At 35.6% G+C, this 18,316-nt stretch overlaps 1 protein-coding gene across 1 annotated transcript; it reads right to left on the bottom strand.

The window, feature by feature from the left end:
- Positions 1 to 1,230: 1,230 nt before the first annotated feature.
- Positions 1,231 to 2,051, bottom strand: LOC110105662 (CRIB domain-containing protein RIC4). The gene is made up of 2 exons (XM_020835257.2): positions 1,805 to 2,051; positions 1,231 to 1,730 (listed from the first exon to the last, which is right to left on the bottom strand). Exons 1-2 carry the CDS (start codon positions 1,935 to 1,937, stop codon positions 1,390 to 1,392), a joined length of 474 nt encoding a protein of 157 aa, XP_020690916.1. The 5' UTR covers positions 1,938 to 2,051; the 3' UTR covers positions 1,231 to 1,389.
- Positions 2,052 to 18,316: the final 16,265 nt, after the last annotated feature.

Genomic DNA, 18,316 nt, shown 5'->3' with positions numbered 1-18,316 from the left:
AAAGGACAAAATCTGATCCAGGAAAATAAACGGTGCTCCTCATCTGAAGGACTGCTTCATATATAAAAGTTCTTTAAAAAGTACCCTTTTAAATTATAATAGGTTGATTGATTTTTCTTATACTTTTTCCCGTGAACCATAAGTTGGATTGGAACCAACCTTCTTATTTTGCATGTGAACATTTTCCTTAAAAAAATAAAAAAGAAAAGAAACGCATGTGACCCTTCCAAGCACTTCACAACAATCATGAAGTGGTGGTACCTGCAGCAGAGATTCAGCTTTCACCACCGAGATTTAGGGTGGTTGATGAGCGAATATGGGTGGGAACCTTCCATCCCGGGTTCGAATCCCCTCTACTACGGCCTCGCCTCCTCCAAGGGACATAGCAAGTGTGGGTCCAATGCCGGTGGGCGATCTCGTTAGATTCTGCCGAGGGATTAATTACGCCGTCAAACGCTCCCTTTGGAGTGGCAGCATATAGATACCCCGTTTCAAACAAAAAATCGCTTTCAATGGGACATTCTGATCACTCTCTGTAAAATAAAATAAATAATTTATAGAAATATATGAATATGTCAAAAAGAAAATTTACTATAATAGCTGAGCTATTGAGATAATAAATATTTATATTGTGTAAATATATATTATAATATGCTAAAATTATACGTTTAAACATTTTAATAGAAATTAATATAATAACATTTTAATGTGAAAAAATTTGTGCATGATGAAACAATTATTTATAATTTGATAATAATGTTTTAGGCACTGTTTGGGGAGAAATTATTCTGTGCAGATGTCGGACGCAGCTCTATAACTGAAGGCGAATCAGGTGCAACCATATCAGCAGTAACGTGCTACGGTACCAAGCAGTACCGAGCCGCGGTACCGAGTGAAGGGGTGATATGACGCATTATGTTTGCTCTCCAGACGGCGTTCGGCGTCCACGCAGAATATTTTTTCCCGCTTGGGATCACTGCAGGTTTTTATAAAGATAGATTATGTAGAAAATAATTGTTTTTATGTTGATGTAGAAAGTAGCTTATTAATAAAAAAAATTGAAAGAATAAAAAAAGTAATGATAAAGTAAAGCAATAACAAAGCTGTCAAATAAATGTATAAAAATATATTTTATTGTAAGGATAGACTTGAAAGCAATTAATTAAATTTCTGCTGAGATAAATAGACTTTATAATATCATATCTAAGCACTAATTTTATAAAACGCATAAGGTTTATAATATCAAATTTTTTTTCCCAGCCCTTTACAATCAAACTTTTAACAAAAGAGCAATCCATCAAGCAACAAAATATGAAACAAGAAGAAGAAAACAAGCTAACAAAGACCTTCACAAAAACCAGCTAATTAATTAACTGTCCAAAACTAATCTCATCCAGCATGGTTCATGCCAGCAAGCTCAAATTGCCTGAGAGAAAGCGGAGGAAGAAAGAAGCTGAGCTGGTCAGGAGCTTTACTCCAGCCATCCATGGCGTCAAGACCAGCTACAGTTGACCCATCCACGCCTACGTGACCAACGTGCTGAACGTCTGTTGGGTATCCAATCTCCATTATATCTAATTCATCTTCTGCTTCTCTCTCAAAGAACAGTTGTGAGAAGCTCTTGATGCCTTTCATTACTGCTTTGTGAATTCCAGCGCTTATGTTAATTGCTCCTGTTAGACCCTTCGTCGTCATCTTTCCCAGATCTCTCTCGCTTGTTTCTTCATTAACTGAATAAAATGAAAATTATTAGTTGGAAATCTTGAAATGATTTCAGTCTGAAATTTCCATAAATTTTACTTACTTGGAGGTGTTGAAGGTGCTCTCTCTGATCTTGATCTCCTTGGATGGCTTGTCTCTAATACATCCACGCTTGACTGAGAGACACAGCTCACTGAGAAGGGAAAGCCTACAAACCTCTCCATTCTTTCTCTCATGGAACAGTACAGGGAAAGAAGAAGGAAGAAGATTTTCTTATGAATATATACACAGAGAGATCGAGAGAGAGAGAGAGAGAGAGAGGGAGAGGGAGAGGGAAAGGGAGAGGGGATGTAGACTTTGGATTTGATATTGGTGAAGACGGGAGGGAATAGAGGTTTGTTATATTTGGGAGTAGAGGGAGGGAGGGTGGCTTTGGTTGTAAGATAGTATGATTTTGTGAAGAAGTGAAAGGTGGGACTTAGAAGGAAGTTTGGTGTGATGAAGTGATAGGTGGTGGGTTGGTTGTGTTGGGTTGGTTAGTTGAGGCCATGTCTTTTTATTTTATTTTATTTTTTATTTTTATTTTGATTTGGATAATTGATCTGTACTCCAACAAATATATATTGTGTATTAAATTATATATTAATTATAAATTATATTTGTGATGGTGATGGAACTTTGTTTAGGGAGAAGAAATTGTAGGAAATTTTCTCTATTAATTTTGTGGAAATCATAAAAAATATTTTGTGAGTTTAATGTATAATTTATTTAATATCAAGACTAAGGAATTTTCATGAATAAGGATCGATTTAGGATAACTGCAATATTTTATAAAATTGATTGTGAAATTATTATGGGGAAAATAAATTAGTTACCATCATTGCAAAAAGATGTTTTCCATTATAAATTTTTTGAAAAATTGTGGAAATGTGATAAGAAAATAGTAGTGAAATAAAATTATGATTACTGCCTGAAAAAGGAAGAAGCTAAAAAGCTACCTCAAATAGATCCTCCACAAAACAGAGACTTGGGCTTCATTTGTGATATCTTTCTTACTGCTTGGTTCAAAAAAATTTTGTTCAAAATATTTTTATACTATAAAACTGGTTTAGAAAGCAGTAAAAAAGATGTCTCAAACGAAGCTTTGGGATCTCTATGAGACAATTGTAGCTTTTTATAAAATTATGGTAGAGACAATAAATTTTTTGAAAGCTACTATAAAAAACTGCTTCCTAGCAAAGAAATATATGGAAAACAATAAAAAAATTAATAGCCAAATAAAATTGTGATTTTTATCCGAAATACAAAGTAATAAACAAATAGTCCCAAATAAACCCTTATTTAGTTTTTTTTTTCTTTTTTTTCACACAATGAGATATCTAATTCTGTTGTATAAACTCGATCTTAAGAACACAAAATATACATAAAAATATATCAATTTATCCCTTTTAGATGAAATTTTTCATAAAATATATTTCTCTTCGAAGAAAATCGTTAAAGAATTTTATTTTTCAAATTCATTTGTCTATTACCTTTGACCTTACTTGAGGCTGGGGCTACGTGTGCTTCTAAGATTCAATAGCTTCTAGACTACCATCATATTGAATTTGACAAAAAAAAGCCTAAATTTTGAAATTATAATTTGCATTTTCACTCGTGCAAGATTTGAATAAAATAAAAAATATATATTTTGAAAGTCAATTTCTAGTTGTTTCAAGCTAACTTTCTTCAAAAGCTTCTCATGAGTCAATTCATAAATATGGGAATTAAGAGATAAAAGAAATTACTCTTCATTGGATGGATTTATTAAACGAACCTATTCCCCCTTATAGATCACATGCTAGTAAGTTCAGATATCATCCGCGAATAAATTTGAAACCAATATACATAAGATCAAATTTCGATCATGATAATCTAATTTAATTTTTATTCGGAATATATATATATATATATATATATATATATATAGAATTCTTAAGGGAAAATATATGCCAACATAACTCGTTTATATATGCCAACATGACTCGTTCTGTAAAATTTTGGTGAGAAACGATTGTTTCAAACTGCCTTTTTCTAACTGAGAAGCAAAAATAAAAACTTTGAAAATCGGTAAGATAATGGAGATTTGAAAATGTAGTTTTACAAAAGTTATGCATCCAAACATCAACCGAAATTATTTTTCATGTTTCGAATGGAAACGACACTAATTAAGCCGTCTAAAAAGAGGCCAGAGGGAGAGGGCAAATTATTACGTCCGGTGTCCGGTGTCCGGATTTGTCACGTCACCAAAATACACAGGGTACCAGAGTATTTGGGTGATGTGGCGCATCTGGATTGGACGTGCTATGCTTCAATTAAAAAAAAGTCCTTTCCAATTTTTGTCTCATTGCAAGCATAGGAAGATAAGATTATCATGTACTATTCCATATCACCATCTTATCATTTTGATAATTAATTCTTTATTAAGATTCAATTGAATTTCATTTAAGTCAATATCTTACTATCATTTTCTTTTCTAAATACTAATTCATTATACTTTTTTTTAATCACAATGTTGAACTGTGAAGTTAAATGTCATTACAATAACAACAACAAGCCTCGATCCTACTACGTATGGGTCGCTACATAAATTATTTTTCCACATTATCCTCTTAAGAGTTAAGTTCTATTTTAAATCTTATAAATAAAGTTATTTATCATACTTTCTAGTCAAATCTTTTTAGATATATTTCTATATTTTTTAACATATATCATATCTAATATACCTAATCTCTTAACCAGGTCATCCAAAGACTGATTTTTTATGTGATCAAACCATCTAAGAAAATTCTCTCTAATCTTAACTATGCAAACCATTTAATTTTGAAAAAATTTATATTTAAGAAGTACTTATTTATAAAAATTAGTAGCATCGAAAAGATTTAACAAATATTTTTGTGATCCTGCCATTAGTGCTCTTAATTAACTTGGTGAGTGGGTGATCAAAAGGCCTATGATAGACACTTATCACTTATGGGGTTAATAATAAAAGAGCTTATGTATAAGCTACTATTAATGATGAGAAGTAATATTATAGTACTACTTCAATGAATTGATGATTGTCATTAGTTTCTTCTTTTCCTATTGCAATTATGCTAAACTCCAAGGCGTCTGAGTTCTGCAACTGTTCACACATTTTTTTTTTATTTCCATTTTTAGAGCATTTCAGCCTTTTTCTTATGCTATTTTATGATGTTAAGTTGCTTATATATACTAACACCAACTAAATGATAAACAAATAGAGGAACATTGAAGATTATTTCACTTGTCTAAATTTAGGTCTAATATACACGGTTGTATTCAAAATATTTTGAATTAGAAATTTTTTACTAGAAAGCAACAAAAAAGTTATCCCAAATGAAGCCTAAGTTTAATAATTAATGCATCTTTCAATAATAGTAACTAAGTGAAAGTGAGAAAATATTTGCTTTGCAATATTCAATATTCAATTCAATAATTGTTTGTTCAAAAACCCATGCCTTTTCGCTTGGTCAAAAATTTCAAAACTAATCAAATGGCTTTTATTTTTAAATCTCAAGAGAGCAAAATAAGCTGCTAAAAGTTGTAAGCTGATATGTACTTGATATATCACAAAAAATTGGCGTGATCAGGCACGAATCTCGAGGCATATCCATACAAGAAACTTCTGAAACTAAAATAGGAATCATCCAAGCTCCGATTAAACATCTCGAAGAGATCAACCCAACGACACCAAAATTACTCCAATCCGAGCCCAAATGAGCTCAAATCAAGGGTCCAAAGCATACTTGAAGACTTCAAAGCATTAATTGGATAACTAAATGATAGTCACATATGACATGCTTATAGTCGAATCGAGCGGCTCGACTAGACGAATCCAACGAGTCCAAGGTCATCAAATTCTGACATCATTAAGGTACTTAAATGCTTGATCAACAATCTATGATCGAGGGAGTCGATATCGGCCATCCATTCAAAACACTTCCAACTTGACCTTGATTCTCCCCATATTTATAAGTCATGCTACTCCCAAAAAAACTATAAATAGACCATCATTTTTCACATAATGGGGAAGGAGAAAAACAAGTAATTAAGAGAGGAGGAAGAGAAGTTTGGGAGAGCTATCTTGTCGTCGACAGCCGCCAAAATTCTTCCCAACCACCCTTGATGTTCTTCTCAAATACCGCTAAAGTTATTCTCAATCGCTGTCAAAGTTCTTCTAGATCGCCATCAAAGTTCTAATTGACCGCCGCCGAGATTCTTCTCGACCGTCGTTGAAGTTCTTCCCAACCACACCAGATTTTTACACAAAGAGTACCCATCCGAAGATTGAGAAAATTTTTCAATACATTGTATTCTCCTTGTCCTTGAGATAAATGGCGTCATAACTTTTGTAATCTATTCAAATACTAGCGGAACCATTTCGACTGAGCAAGACCTCATGATTTTTTCTTTTATCAAAGTTTTCTACATAAAAATTATGGTGTTCTCTTTATCATATGTTTGTGTCTTAAGATTTCATACATCACTAAGACAACGTATTTTCACTCTACCGTTGCGACATTTTCAGCCGCGACAATACTATATTAACATTTGATTAATCATCCTAGAAATAGAGATTTGGATTATAGCGACAATATTTACAAATCTTATGAGTTATCATATAGTTAATGCTCACATTAGAGCAGATAATAATGAAATTTTTATAGACCTTTACACTAACACGCTTTGTAATAAGTCAAATAATCTTAATAGAAGTAGCAAGTATTGTTAATCTCATTTCCCAACTTTAGCACCTAGTATATCTTACATATCATCATTTGAGGATTAAATGACAGTTTTCAAAATGAAAAGGAGAGTTACTATAAGATTAACCGTCTTGTATTGCATCACCGGACCTTATGGTTTGAGCAGCATCAAACGGGAAACTATTTAATACTTGAATGAAGATAAAACTATTTTGTTCTCAATCCATCGCACCTGATTGTTCCTTCTTATAACATTATTGAAAGGAAAATCAATTGGTTGTGAGCTATAAAGAGTTAGAAGATGATTATGGTGACGTTGACAATTAGATTGACGGCTATGACTTTGGATCATAGGGTTGTTTCATAGCATGAAAGAGGTTAGCCAAAAATAATTCTCACATAAATATTTTATATAATTTGATTGAAATGTTTTTTTTTTATTGTAAATTTTGGATTGAGATTTTTAAAGATTGGTTAAATTTTATTTGTGGGTTATGATATTTTTTGTTGACATCAAGGGACTTATAATTAATTTTGCATCCATGCATATTATCATCTTGTTGTCACTATGTGTTGGGGATGAGGAGTAAAAACCACAATGATAGAACAAGAAAGAAAGTAAAAGGAGCGGAAAAATAAAGGACATCGGGATTTAACATAGAAAAACCCAAAATAGGGAAAAAAAAACCACGGAGCCAGACCACACCAATAAATTTACTATGAAAATGGGGAGAAATAATATATCTCTCTTCTCTCCTACTATCTTCTTACTTCTTTTTCTCACATGCTCCATAATCTATATATAACATACAGAAATAAAAGAGAAAGCCAAGTTAAATAGCCCCAAGGGATGCAAACCTTTATAAAAACGAGAAAGAAAACCGTCCATTCAATCTCGTAGCACTGCAACGCTCAAACCTCTGTCATGATCCATTGTGGCGCCGTATCTAAACCGTTGCAGCGCTTCGCTCTTTGTCGTTCAACGTTGGGGCGCTCGAGAACACGGCGCCATGGAGCTTGGGTATATAGTGTCGAGGTGCTCGGGTACACATCGCCCGAACCCAAGCAGGAAATGAACGCCCCCCGGCGAGCACAAAAAACTTGAGGTCTGAGGTATCATAACAATCCGATTGATCAACACAATCATTCCACACATAACACTGAAAATAATCTTAGCAGTAGGGAGTTTGACATCTTACAAATACATGGAAATAAAGAGAAAAAAAGGAGAAAAAGGGGAGAGAGGTTGTAGAATGAGATTGAAAAAATGAGATCCCAGGCACTTGTAGGATAGAAGGTTTCTCTTCTTCTAAAAGAAGAATGTTCTGTTAGTTACAGTTCCATCAAAATGAAAAGCTTTCATCCATAATAGAGAGAAGTTCTTATTTGGACTTCTGCAGTAGAGAAAGGAAATACTAATAGCAACATCAACAGATTTTTTATCATCGCGGTTAGTCCTAGTTTTTCTAGCAGCTGGTTAGCCCTTAACATATATAAAATGGTGTGTCTATTTTTATCTTTAACTTTATCTGAAGTAAATATTTGATATACCCCTATGTTGAAGTTTAATGAAATATTTGATTTACATGCGAAAGTTGACGTATGTTAAACTTCATCTTTAACTTTGTATGCCTTGTCCTTATCATCCTTTCATATTTATTCTCTCATTTTTTTTATTCTCTCTTCTTATTTTGATTTTTTCTCAAACATTTATTACTATATATCGCAAGAGAATAGTTAACAATGGTGTTATATTTTGTATACCAGATGCATATCTAAATCCATATGCATGGTTAACCATTCACAATGTTTCTTTGCTTCATCAGAGCTTCTTTGCTCCACTTGCAATGTTTTTAATACGGCAATTTATTGCTGACGGTCCTACACATCTCATTGCCACCGGTTGATTTAGTAGGATCATTGTATCGTGACTATCTTTATCAGCCTCATCTTAATTATTATTAAAGGAATTACTTTTAGAAGATTAGTTTCAGAAAAGTTCCTGCTACTTAATGATAGAAAATTTTCTTTTATTATTCTCTCTTTTTTTTTTTTATTCTCTCATCTTATTATCCCTATTTTCATTTTTCCTACTCTTTTCATTTGCTTTTGTTGTGTGCAAAAATACATATAGCCAAGTGAATAGGCAGATGTGTTACATACACAAATTGTGTTGCATAGATATAACTGTCATACAAACACATCTTTTAAAATGCATACAAAAGTATATACCTGCATGGACCTTGATGAGCGAGATGTATGTGCACACACGTGATGTATGAGGATAGTGCGCGGGTCAAAAAATGAACTTAAGAACAAGCTCGATCCTTCTATATGATAGGAGTCGACATGCTCAAACTATCAAACAAATATGCGGTTGCGGCGTCGACGAAAATATTTTTTTATACGTTCATATTAGGTCTTCAAGGTCTATAACAAGACAAATTCACTAATAAAAGCATAAAGTCGACGACGAACCCGATCCTCTATCGACAAGTCGACATGGTCTAACCAACAAAATGAAACTGTCCATTAAAATCCCGATAATGATAGTATTGACAGCCCCAACCATTTTAAATGCCTCCCAAATCCCCATAAAAAATCAAAATTCCAAAATACTAGAACCTAAGACGTTTAAAATGGAAATTAATTATCAAATACTTAAAGCAAAAATACCCATCCACCATTTGTAATAATTTGAGGAGTTGGGCAAATCTGAAAAACAGTTCAGCTCACAAAGAACAAATGTTTGATCGAGAATATCACTAGGATTAAATCTCAATCCGTCTCTTGCTAGTAAGTACATGGTGCGTGTCGTCTAACTGGTGGTTTCTCAGCCAAATGACACCACAGATAAATGGTTATGAGTGGGACCCTCCGACCGGATGGTTTTGTCGCCAAATGAAACTATTATATTACGGTCATGGTCAAACTCGTATGTTCCCCAACGAAGCTAAATCATTGAAATGAAACAATAGAATATGATCGATAGAAAACAATGCCCTATGTTAGCTAAGATTGACTTAAATTTATTCCCTTAGATAAATATTTGTCACGGGTCTACAAGGAATCGTTGGATGAAGCAACCCATGGTTGCCAATAGGGATCTTTCAGGTTGGGTTGACTAAACCTTATATCCAGGATCTGGCTTTGGAATTTGCTGCGGAACTGAATCTACCAAATTATTTCAACTCAAAAACCAACACACAGACACAGACCATAGTTACTATGAATCGTCAATTGCAGCGGAACAAAACATCTATATTTTTCTTTTCCTCAAAACAATCATCTACAAATACAGTACATGGCTTTTAGACAGAAAGAAAGACAGAACAGAAAAGCCATGACTGTACAAAAATCAAAAGTACAAAAATACCTATCACAAATCAGACTCTGAACTCTAGTCCTGGACTTCCTTCTCTTTCCCAGAACCTGAAAACCACCAGAAAGCAAGGGTGAGCTCAACAGCTCAGCAAGACAACAAACCTCCAATCAAAATCCTCAGAATCCAAAACCAAGCACATCAGACTAATCCGTACAGAATCAGAACAGAGTCGGACAGATCAGAACGAAACAGATCAAATCAGAACAGAACTGATCAGACATATCAAATCAGAAACGGAATCGTACAGAAATCAGAGATTCAGGTCATATCAGAACAAAACAGAATCGTATCAGAATCATATCAGAATCATAAATAAAACAGAAATCATTATATCACATCATAGCTGATAGCACTTACAGAAATCAGAAAATCAGATCAATCACATCAAGAACGGCAAAAGCTAGTTGGAAACTTCAAAAATTAAATTTGAAAGCTCCCGAACTCCGATTTCAGCGAGCTTATAGTCAAACTGAGTGTCTCGGAAATACGAACCCAACGACACCAAGATCAACCCAATCCGAGCCCAAATGAGTCCGAATCAAGGGCCCAAAGCGCTGTTGGAAGGTTCAAACCGCAATTTGAGTTACCAAACGGTCTCCAATTTTGACGAGCTTATACTCTCGACGAGACGAATCCAACGAGCCCAAGATCGCCGAATTCCGACATCGTTAAGGCCTTCAAATGCCCAACGAACGGTGCATGATCAATGGATTCGATATCGGCCGTCCATTCAAAACACTCCCAATTCGCCCTTGATCTCACGCCTATTTACGGGTTATGCCACTCCAGAAAAACTATAAATAGAGCCCTCATTCTACACCAAAGGGACTGGGGTGAAGAGAGAGAAGTAGAAGATAAGAAGAAGGAAAAGGGGAAAAGGCAATTCCTCTCCTCCTCGACCACCGCCGGAGCTCTTCCTGCCGCCTGAAGACGCCGGAACTCTGCCAGATTTTCGGGAAACGCCGGGAATTTGCAGAACTTTGTAACTTTGTAACTTTGTGAGAAGTTGAATGTAAACTGATCGTCTTAATTTGTAAGACGGATCAACCTTTGTACTTCAAACAAATACTAGTGGAACTTTACAACTGGGCGAGGCCCCGTGGTTTTTTCCCTCTTTCTGGTTTTCCACGTAAAAACCTTGGTGTTCACTTCTCTTTTTTGTTTGTGTGCGGAATACTCGTGCAACGCTAAGACGAATATTTACAAGCTCTACCGCCGCGTATATTCTAGCACGCAACAGGTATATTATTTTTATATTTAATATTGTTAAGATGACATCAATCAATGCAACTTTCATTCAATAAGTACTTCTATGCCCACAACAACTCGCTTTCTAATGCTCGCTTGATCATGGCCATTTGAGTGTAAGAATCTACTAACACAAAAACATTAAGAGGAGAAACTGAAATGAGGAGCAGAATCCACTCTACATCAATTACATTATGCAATTTTATGTGAGCGGTGCATTCTTATGCAACAGAAGATGGGTTTCCCCAACACAATTTAACATTAATAGCATGCTATAGAATTAACTTAAATGAACATGTATAATCTTTACTATTGATATATCATCAAAAAATTATATTCATCAGGCATGAATATCGAAGCAAATTCAAGTTGGAAACTTCAAAAATTAAATCGGTGACCATCTGAACTCCGATTTCAGCAAACTTACAGTCGAATTGAACATCTAGGAAATACGAACCCAACGACACCAAATTCAACTCAATCCGAGTCCAAATGAGTCCAAATCGAAGGCCCGAAGCACATTTGGATGGTTCAAACCATAATTTGGAGTACCAAACAATATTCATACGTGGCATGCTTATAATTGAATCGAGCGGCTTGATGAGACAAATCCAATGAGCCCAAGATCGTCAAATTCTGACATCACTAAGGTATTCAAATGTCCAATAAACAATCCATGATCAAGGAAATTAAGACATGCCGTCCATTCAAATCACTCTGAATTTACCCTTGATCTTCCTCCTATTTACTGGCTATGCCAGTCTCAGAAAACTATAAATAGACCCCTCATTTTACATAAAAGGGGGACCCTGAATTAAGGGGGGGAAGAAGGGAGGCCCAAGCAAGCTAGAAGAGAAGAAAGAAAAGAAAGAGAAGAAAGAGACTCCTCCTCGACCATCGCTGGACTTCTACCCGTCGTCGGGCTTTCGCCGGACTTCTATCCGACACTAGACTTCTGTCCATCGATAGAATTCTACCCAATGCCGGACTTCCGCTCGTCACTAGATTCCTAACAGACACTGGACTTCCACCCGTCTCTGGATTCCTGCTAGACGTCAGACTTTCGTCCGTCACCGGAATTCCATCTTACTTCTACCCGTCGTCAGACTTATGCCCGTCGCCGGGCATTTGTCGAACTTCTATCTGACGCTAGACTTATGTCCATCCCTGGACTTCTATCTGACGTCATCCTTCCGACCTTCGTCATCAGACAATGGTTTGTATGACCTCCATCGCTCGCCGACTACAGTCCTTTCAACTTATATCGCCCACCGACTACGATCCTTCTGACCAAACAAACACATCAATAGTGATTCTTTGTATTCTCAACATGTAATGTACTCTATATGATGTACATCATGCTAAGGCCATCCCCCAAGGAAGGGCCTCATTTATAATCAACTACAAATACTAGTGGATCCATTCAAACTAGGCTAGACCTCATGGTTGTGCCCCCTTTTCAGAGGTTTTCCACGTAAAAATCTTGGTGTCTCATATGAATATTGCACATGCTCTCTTTTTATATGTGCGTGCTGGATCTTTGTACAACGCTGAGATGTTAAACTTTATATTTCTCTACCGCCGTGAATATTTTAGGACACAACAACTATATTCTCACACTCTTTCAAAGTTATAGATTTGAATTTTATACTTAACAAATTTAACATTAAATCCATACGATCAAATGAATATAAAGAGCGAAGAATGAAATGTCCCATACTGATTTTAATCACTAAAGAATGCCACTTCAACATTTTCGTTTTCATCTCATCCTTAAAAATCAAAGTTGATTTCATAAATAGCTAATATATATACACCTCCAAGCAAACAAAAGCATATAAGGCTAATATGTGTGATAGGATTTACCTAAATCAAATCAATGAATAAGTTATATAACTCATTTTGGTCTGTTGGTTGGCAGCTTGGTCTACCAACCAAGAGGCCTTGAGTTCGATTCTTGCATATATGTGTGCGTGAGTTTATCTTAATTGACCTAAATGTCCAAAAAAATCAATGAGCAAGCGGATGGAGTAAGAGCAGGAAGAATGAGGAGATACCAAAGTTCCCTTCCCTTTTCCCCTCCTTTGACCTCCTTTCCATCTTCCTTGTTGAAGCCATCAAAATCAACAAGGACACCGAACCATCAAAGTTGCCAACTACAACAGCAAAAACTCCTATTACTCGCATACCACATGCCTTAAGGATATGACGTTGATCAACTCAACCTCCATTTGATTGATGCGTCTGTGCTTCCCAATCGCTCTCTCTCTCTCTCTATATCGCTTGCTCACGCTCGCTTGGTCATGAAGGCCTACATGTTTTATTTCCAGATTTTAGATGGTGCAAAAGGGAGGTGCAGAGAGATCGGGTTGGGCCAGTTCGATTCTGGAGGAAGTGAACTACGAGTTATTGCAATAACTTGCCAATTCTGGTCGTCCATTCTGATGCCATTTTGTTAAGAATTCCATTTTGTTAAGGACTGCAAATTAACTGAGAATTGAAGTTGGTTTAGATATATCAATTGTCAACTCAGAAGCTTTATCTTATAGTTGATGATTAACTACTTGTATTTCTCTAATCTGATATAAAACTAGACTCAAATCTTTTGTGCCTTCATGTGCACTCTATCGCTAAACAGCTAAAAAAACTTCACAATGATCACAGAGTGAATGTAGCGATTGGATAGAAACGTCGACTATGGCACAATGAGTTCAAATTCTTCCAGAAGCGAATGCTAGGGCTCGGCTGTAGCAGCTTATTGAGTCTACAGAAGTTGCCGTCTGTACAGTGCTTCATACATAATGGACTTGTTGACGACAAAATCCCTAGTTCAGCCGCAGGCCTTGAGTGAACTGTGGGGTGACCGAGATTGACCACAAAAAGTAATCAGTTCTTCCCTTCATTGAGTTGCCTGATACATCTGATTAATCCGATATCGAGTAGTAGTCTTTGAAAACCGATAAAAATATGGCTTCTACTTCTGCACCTAAAATGACTTAGTTAGAGAATATTAGAAATGATATTTCCTTTTTAAATTTAAATGAGAATTTGACTTTTAACCTAACACAATGGAGAAAAATGATTCATGTAGTCGACCCCACGTAGTGGGACAAAGGCTTGATGTTGTTGTTCTTGTTGTACTATAAGATTATTGAGGTACTTTGCAGGTGGATTAATCATCATGCATGAATTTATGGCCAAAGTGAAAAGATAAAATAATTGATGATAACCCATTCATAGCAAGAACACAATCATTTGTAATTTTTAAAATTAGTAGGTTGCACCATCATCATGGAAGAAGCCAGATTACCATCATGATCATCACTTGTATTTGGAAAGGATTCAACATCAACTTCATTATGCATGAATGGAAATAAATATTATTCCTTTTATTTATTAAAATAATCAATGAAGATATTGATCATCATAAAAATAAGAAATGGATTAAATTGTAAGCAAGAAAACATGTATAGATGCTTTATTAAGGTTTCATTACATGGAAAGAAGTTTGAATGCTTTAAAATCGAAAATCTCATTAAAGTTCTGTCCCTTTTTGCCTTCATGAAATCATGTAATAATGTGCAGTTTAATATCTACCTTTGTGAAGTACTTCCTATTGGAATATTATGTTGGGCTGAAACTATATAAGGTGTTGCTTAAGGCTTCGTTTGGGGCGGCTTTCTTACTGCTTCTTAAAGCCGTTTTTTAGTATAAAAATTTTAATTTGTGTACTAAAAAATTATTTTAAGAAGCAGAAAGAAAGCAGTCCAAACGAAGCATAAATGCAATGAAAGATTTTAATCTTCAGATACACTAATTTCTTGACATCATTGCAACATCCTGATCTACTTAACAAATATTTTGGCCTCTATAAAATTTGACAATTCATAGCGCAATGCCCAAATATCTCAACTGGATGACCTCCATAGTGATATATATTGCTCAAAAGATGAAAACTTTTACATGTTCGAAGCACCAAGCTCTTCACCTCAATAGAAATCTCAACCAACTTAGCAATGTCCTCAAATACCACACTTACATGTTCTTAAAAGCATCTATTACTTGTTTCAAAGTATAGCTGTGATGTCTTACTTGGCTAACATGTAAATATATACTTCTACTCTCAGACAACTTATCCTTCACATATTCCTCTCGGACAGCACCTGGACATCTTCAAACACAACTCAATAAGTTCTCATCCAAGGCATGCAAGCCTTCTTGGCAAGAACCATAACAAATTTTGTCAGCTTTGTAAATTTCTCAGCAACATTTGCTAATAAGTTCAGCAAGCTTCATGGCTATCTCAAGATTCAACTCTTTTCAATTATTGGCTATCACTAGAACCTCTTAATTTCATTGCAAGGCATGCTCATCAATTAAGTACATAAAATTGAAACATAATTTCTTTTTTTGCATGAACAAGCCATGCATAATTACAAAGTAACTTTATTATTCACAAGTTTTCTAAATATCTAAGTGTAAGTAGGAGTGTCAATAAATGGAACTTTTATTTGGTCAGGACACCTAACGTAGTTCTACATCCGGACGCCAATAAAATGTTGCCACGTGCTCTTACTCTTTACCGCGCGGCTCGACGACCTGGCCTGGACCGGAAACTGGTATTGCTATGTATTAGCTAATTTGTGCAAACCAAAGTACTGCTAGGTATTGCTCGGTATTGCTTGGTAACGAGAAATACCATTCTGTCAAGATCAATATCTAGCAATACCCCGGTTTTGCTAGGTATTGCTCGGTATTGGTCTTGAAATAGCGATATTTCTTGTTATTTCCAAGCAATACCTAGCAATACCGAGCACTAGCAATACACGAACATAGCAATACCGGGTTCGGGTTCGGGTCGAGTCGTTGGGCCGCACGGTAAAGAGTAAGAGCACGTGGAGACATTTTATTGATGTCCGGATGTAGAGCTACTTCTGGTGTCCTGACCTAATAAAAGTTCCAATAAATGACCCCCAACCCGATTTTGATCCATTTAATTTTTTTTGTTGGTATAATCTTCTTATTTTTAATCAATTAACTAATAATCTATGATTAGTAGGCTAATAAAAATATATTTTTAATTAAAATGAGTTATCAAGTCAGGTTCCAGTTGTTGGTAGGTCGGATTCAGTTTATGTTTGTTCACTTGTTTATTAAAAGGGTTGGGTTCGGACTGACTTGATTTTGGTCGTGTCAATTTGGGTTGAACCTAAACCCAACTCGTTGACCAGTTTTAACACCCCTAACTCAATGCACAAGTATGGATTAAAGCTTATAGGACTCTATGATCTTTATTAAATATAATGTAATAAACTACATTTAGTTTTACATGTAAATATATACTTCTCTCAGACAACTTATCCTTCACATATTCTTCTCGATCGGACAACACCTGGACATCTTCAAACACAACTCAATAAGTTCCCATCCAAGGCATGCAAGCCTTCTTGGCAAGAACCATAACAATTTTGTCAGCATTGTAAATTTCTCAGCAACATTTGTCAATAAGTTCAGCAAGCTTCATGGCTATCTCAAGATTCAACTCTTCTCAATTATTGGCTATCACTAGAACCTCTTAATTTCATTGCAAGCCATGCTCATCAATTAAGTACATAAAATTGAAACATAATTTCTTTTTTTGCATGAACAAGCCTTGCATAATTACAAAGTAACTTTATTATTCACAAGTTTTCTAAATATCTAAGTGTAAGTAGGGGTGCCAATAAATGACCCCCAACCCGATTTTGATCCATTTAATTTTTTTTGTTGGTATAATCTTCTTACTTTTAAATCAATTAACTAATAATCTATGATTAATAGGCTAATAAAAATATATTTTTAATTAAAAAGAGTTATCAGGTCGGGTTCTGGTTGTTAGCGGATCGGATTCAGTTTATGTTTGTTCACTTGTTTATTAAAGGGGTTGGGTTCGGATTGACTTGATTTTGGTCGGATCAATTCGGGTTGAACCTAAATCCAACTCGTTGACCTGTTTTAACACCCCTAACTCAATGCACAAATATGAATTAAAGGTTATAGAACTCCATGATCGTTATTAAATATAATGTAATAAACTACATTTAGTTTTATTCCCTCTTGTTGAGATTTATCTATCTTGAGAAGTACTTAGGCAAACTACCAAGTCTACCATGATGCATCTGAGAATATTACTCAAGGTTTCCCCAGAGACCTCTAACTCTATTATTTCATTACAAGATATCACTCCTTAACATTACATTTAGTTTCATATATAAACCTCCAAACGCTAAGCCCTTTGCAAGAGTAAACGGGTAGGCATAAATTTAGCCTCCCAGCAATGAGAATTTTTAGCATCACCATCATGGATACTAAGAAAAACATCTTCGTGCATTGGGGTTAACATCTCAATTAAAAATAGCATTATTCTCTTCTTATAGTTGAATAAAAGATCATCAATAATAACACAAATCTAAATTCTATGCATCCTTTCTAAATATACACTAAGGAAGGCTTTCTCAATATCAACATTCTTAAAGTTGTTGTTAACATTTAAGTAATTATTAATTAGCATTATACTTGTTGCGTCCTGGAATATTCGCGGCGGTAGAGAAATATATAGTTTAACGTCTTAGCATTGTACGAAGATCCATCACACAATCAGATAAGAGAGGGGGTGAAACATTCATAAGAGACACCAGAGTTTTTACGTGGAAAACCCCTGAAAAGGGGGAAAAAACCACGGGGGCCTGGCCCAGTTTGAATGAATCCACTAGTATTTGTAGTCGTTACAAATGAGGCTCTTCCTTGGGAGAAGGCCTTGGATTGATGTAGCAAATGTACATCATACAGATTGCATTACATAGTAAGAATTACATATTCATGTTTGTCTGGTCGGAATGACCGTAGTCGGTAGGAGACCGGGGTCAGAAAGACCGTTGTCTGTTGATGGAGGTCGGAAGGACCATAGTAGGCGACGAAGGCCTGAAGGACCGTAGTCGGTAGGAGACTGGGGTCTGAAAGACCGTTGTCGAGTGATGGAGGTCGGATGGACCGTAGTAGGCGACGAAGGCCTGAAGGACCGTAGTCGGTAGGAGACTGGGGTCTGAAAGACCGTTGTCTGGTGATGTAGGTCGGATGGACTGTAGTAGGCGACGAAGGCCTGAAGGACCGTTATAGTAGGGCGGTACTTTGGTAGAACTCTGGATGTCAGGTAGTGGCCCAGCAGAAGTCCAGGCCT

This window comes from Dendrobium catenatum, unplaced genomic scaffold (genome assembly GCF_001605985.2).
Source record: "Dendrobium catenatum unplaced genomic scaffold, ASM160598v2 fragScaff_scaffold_671, whole genome shotgun sequence".
NCBI classification, from domain to species: Eukaryota; Viridiplantae; Streptophyta; class Magnoliopsida; order Asparagales; family Orchidaceae; genus Dendrobium; species Dendrobium catenatum.
Note: the sequence above shows the minus strand (reverse complement) of the source record. Positions and strands in the feature narration are given on the sequence as shown.

Coding starts and splice junctions, on each gene's coding strand:
- LOC110105662 (XM_020835257.2), bottom strand. CDS start 1,937: ATGAGAGAAAGAATGGAGAGGTTTGTAGGCTTTCCCTTCTCAGTGAGC. Junction 1,731..1,804: donor AGCACCTTCAACACCTCCAA/GTAAGTAAAATT, acceptor CATTTTATTCAG/TTAATGAAGAAACAAGCGAG.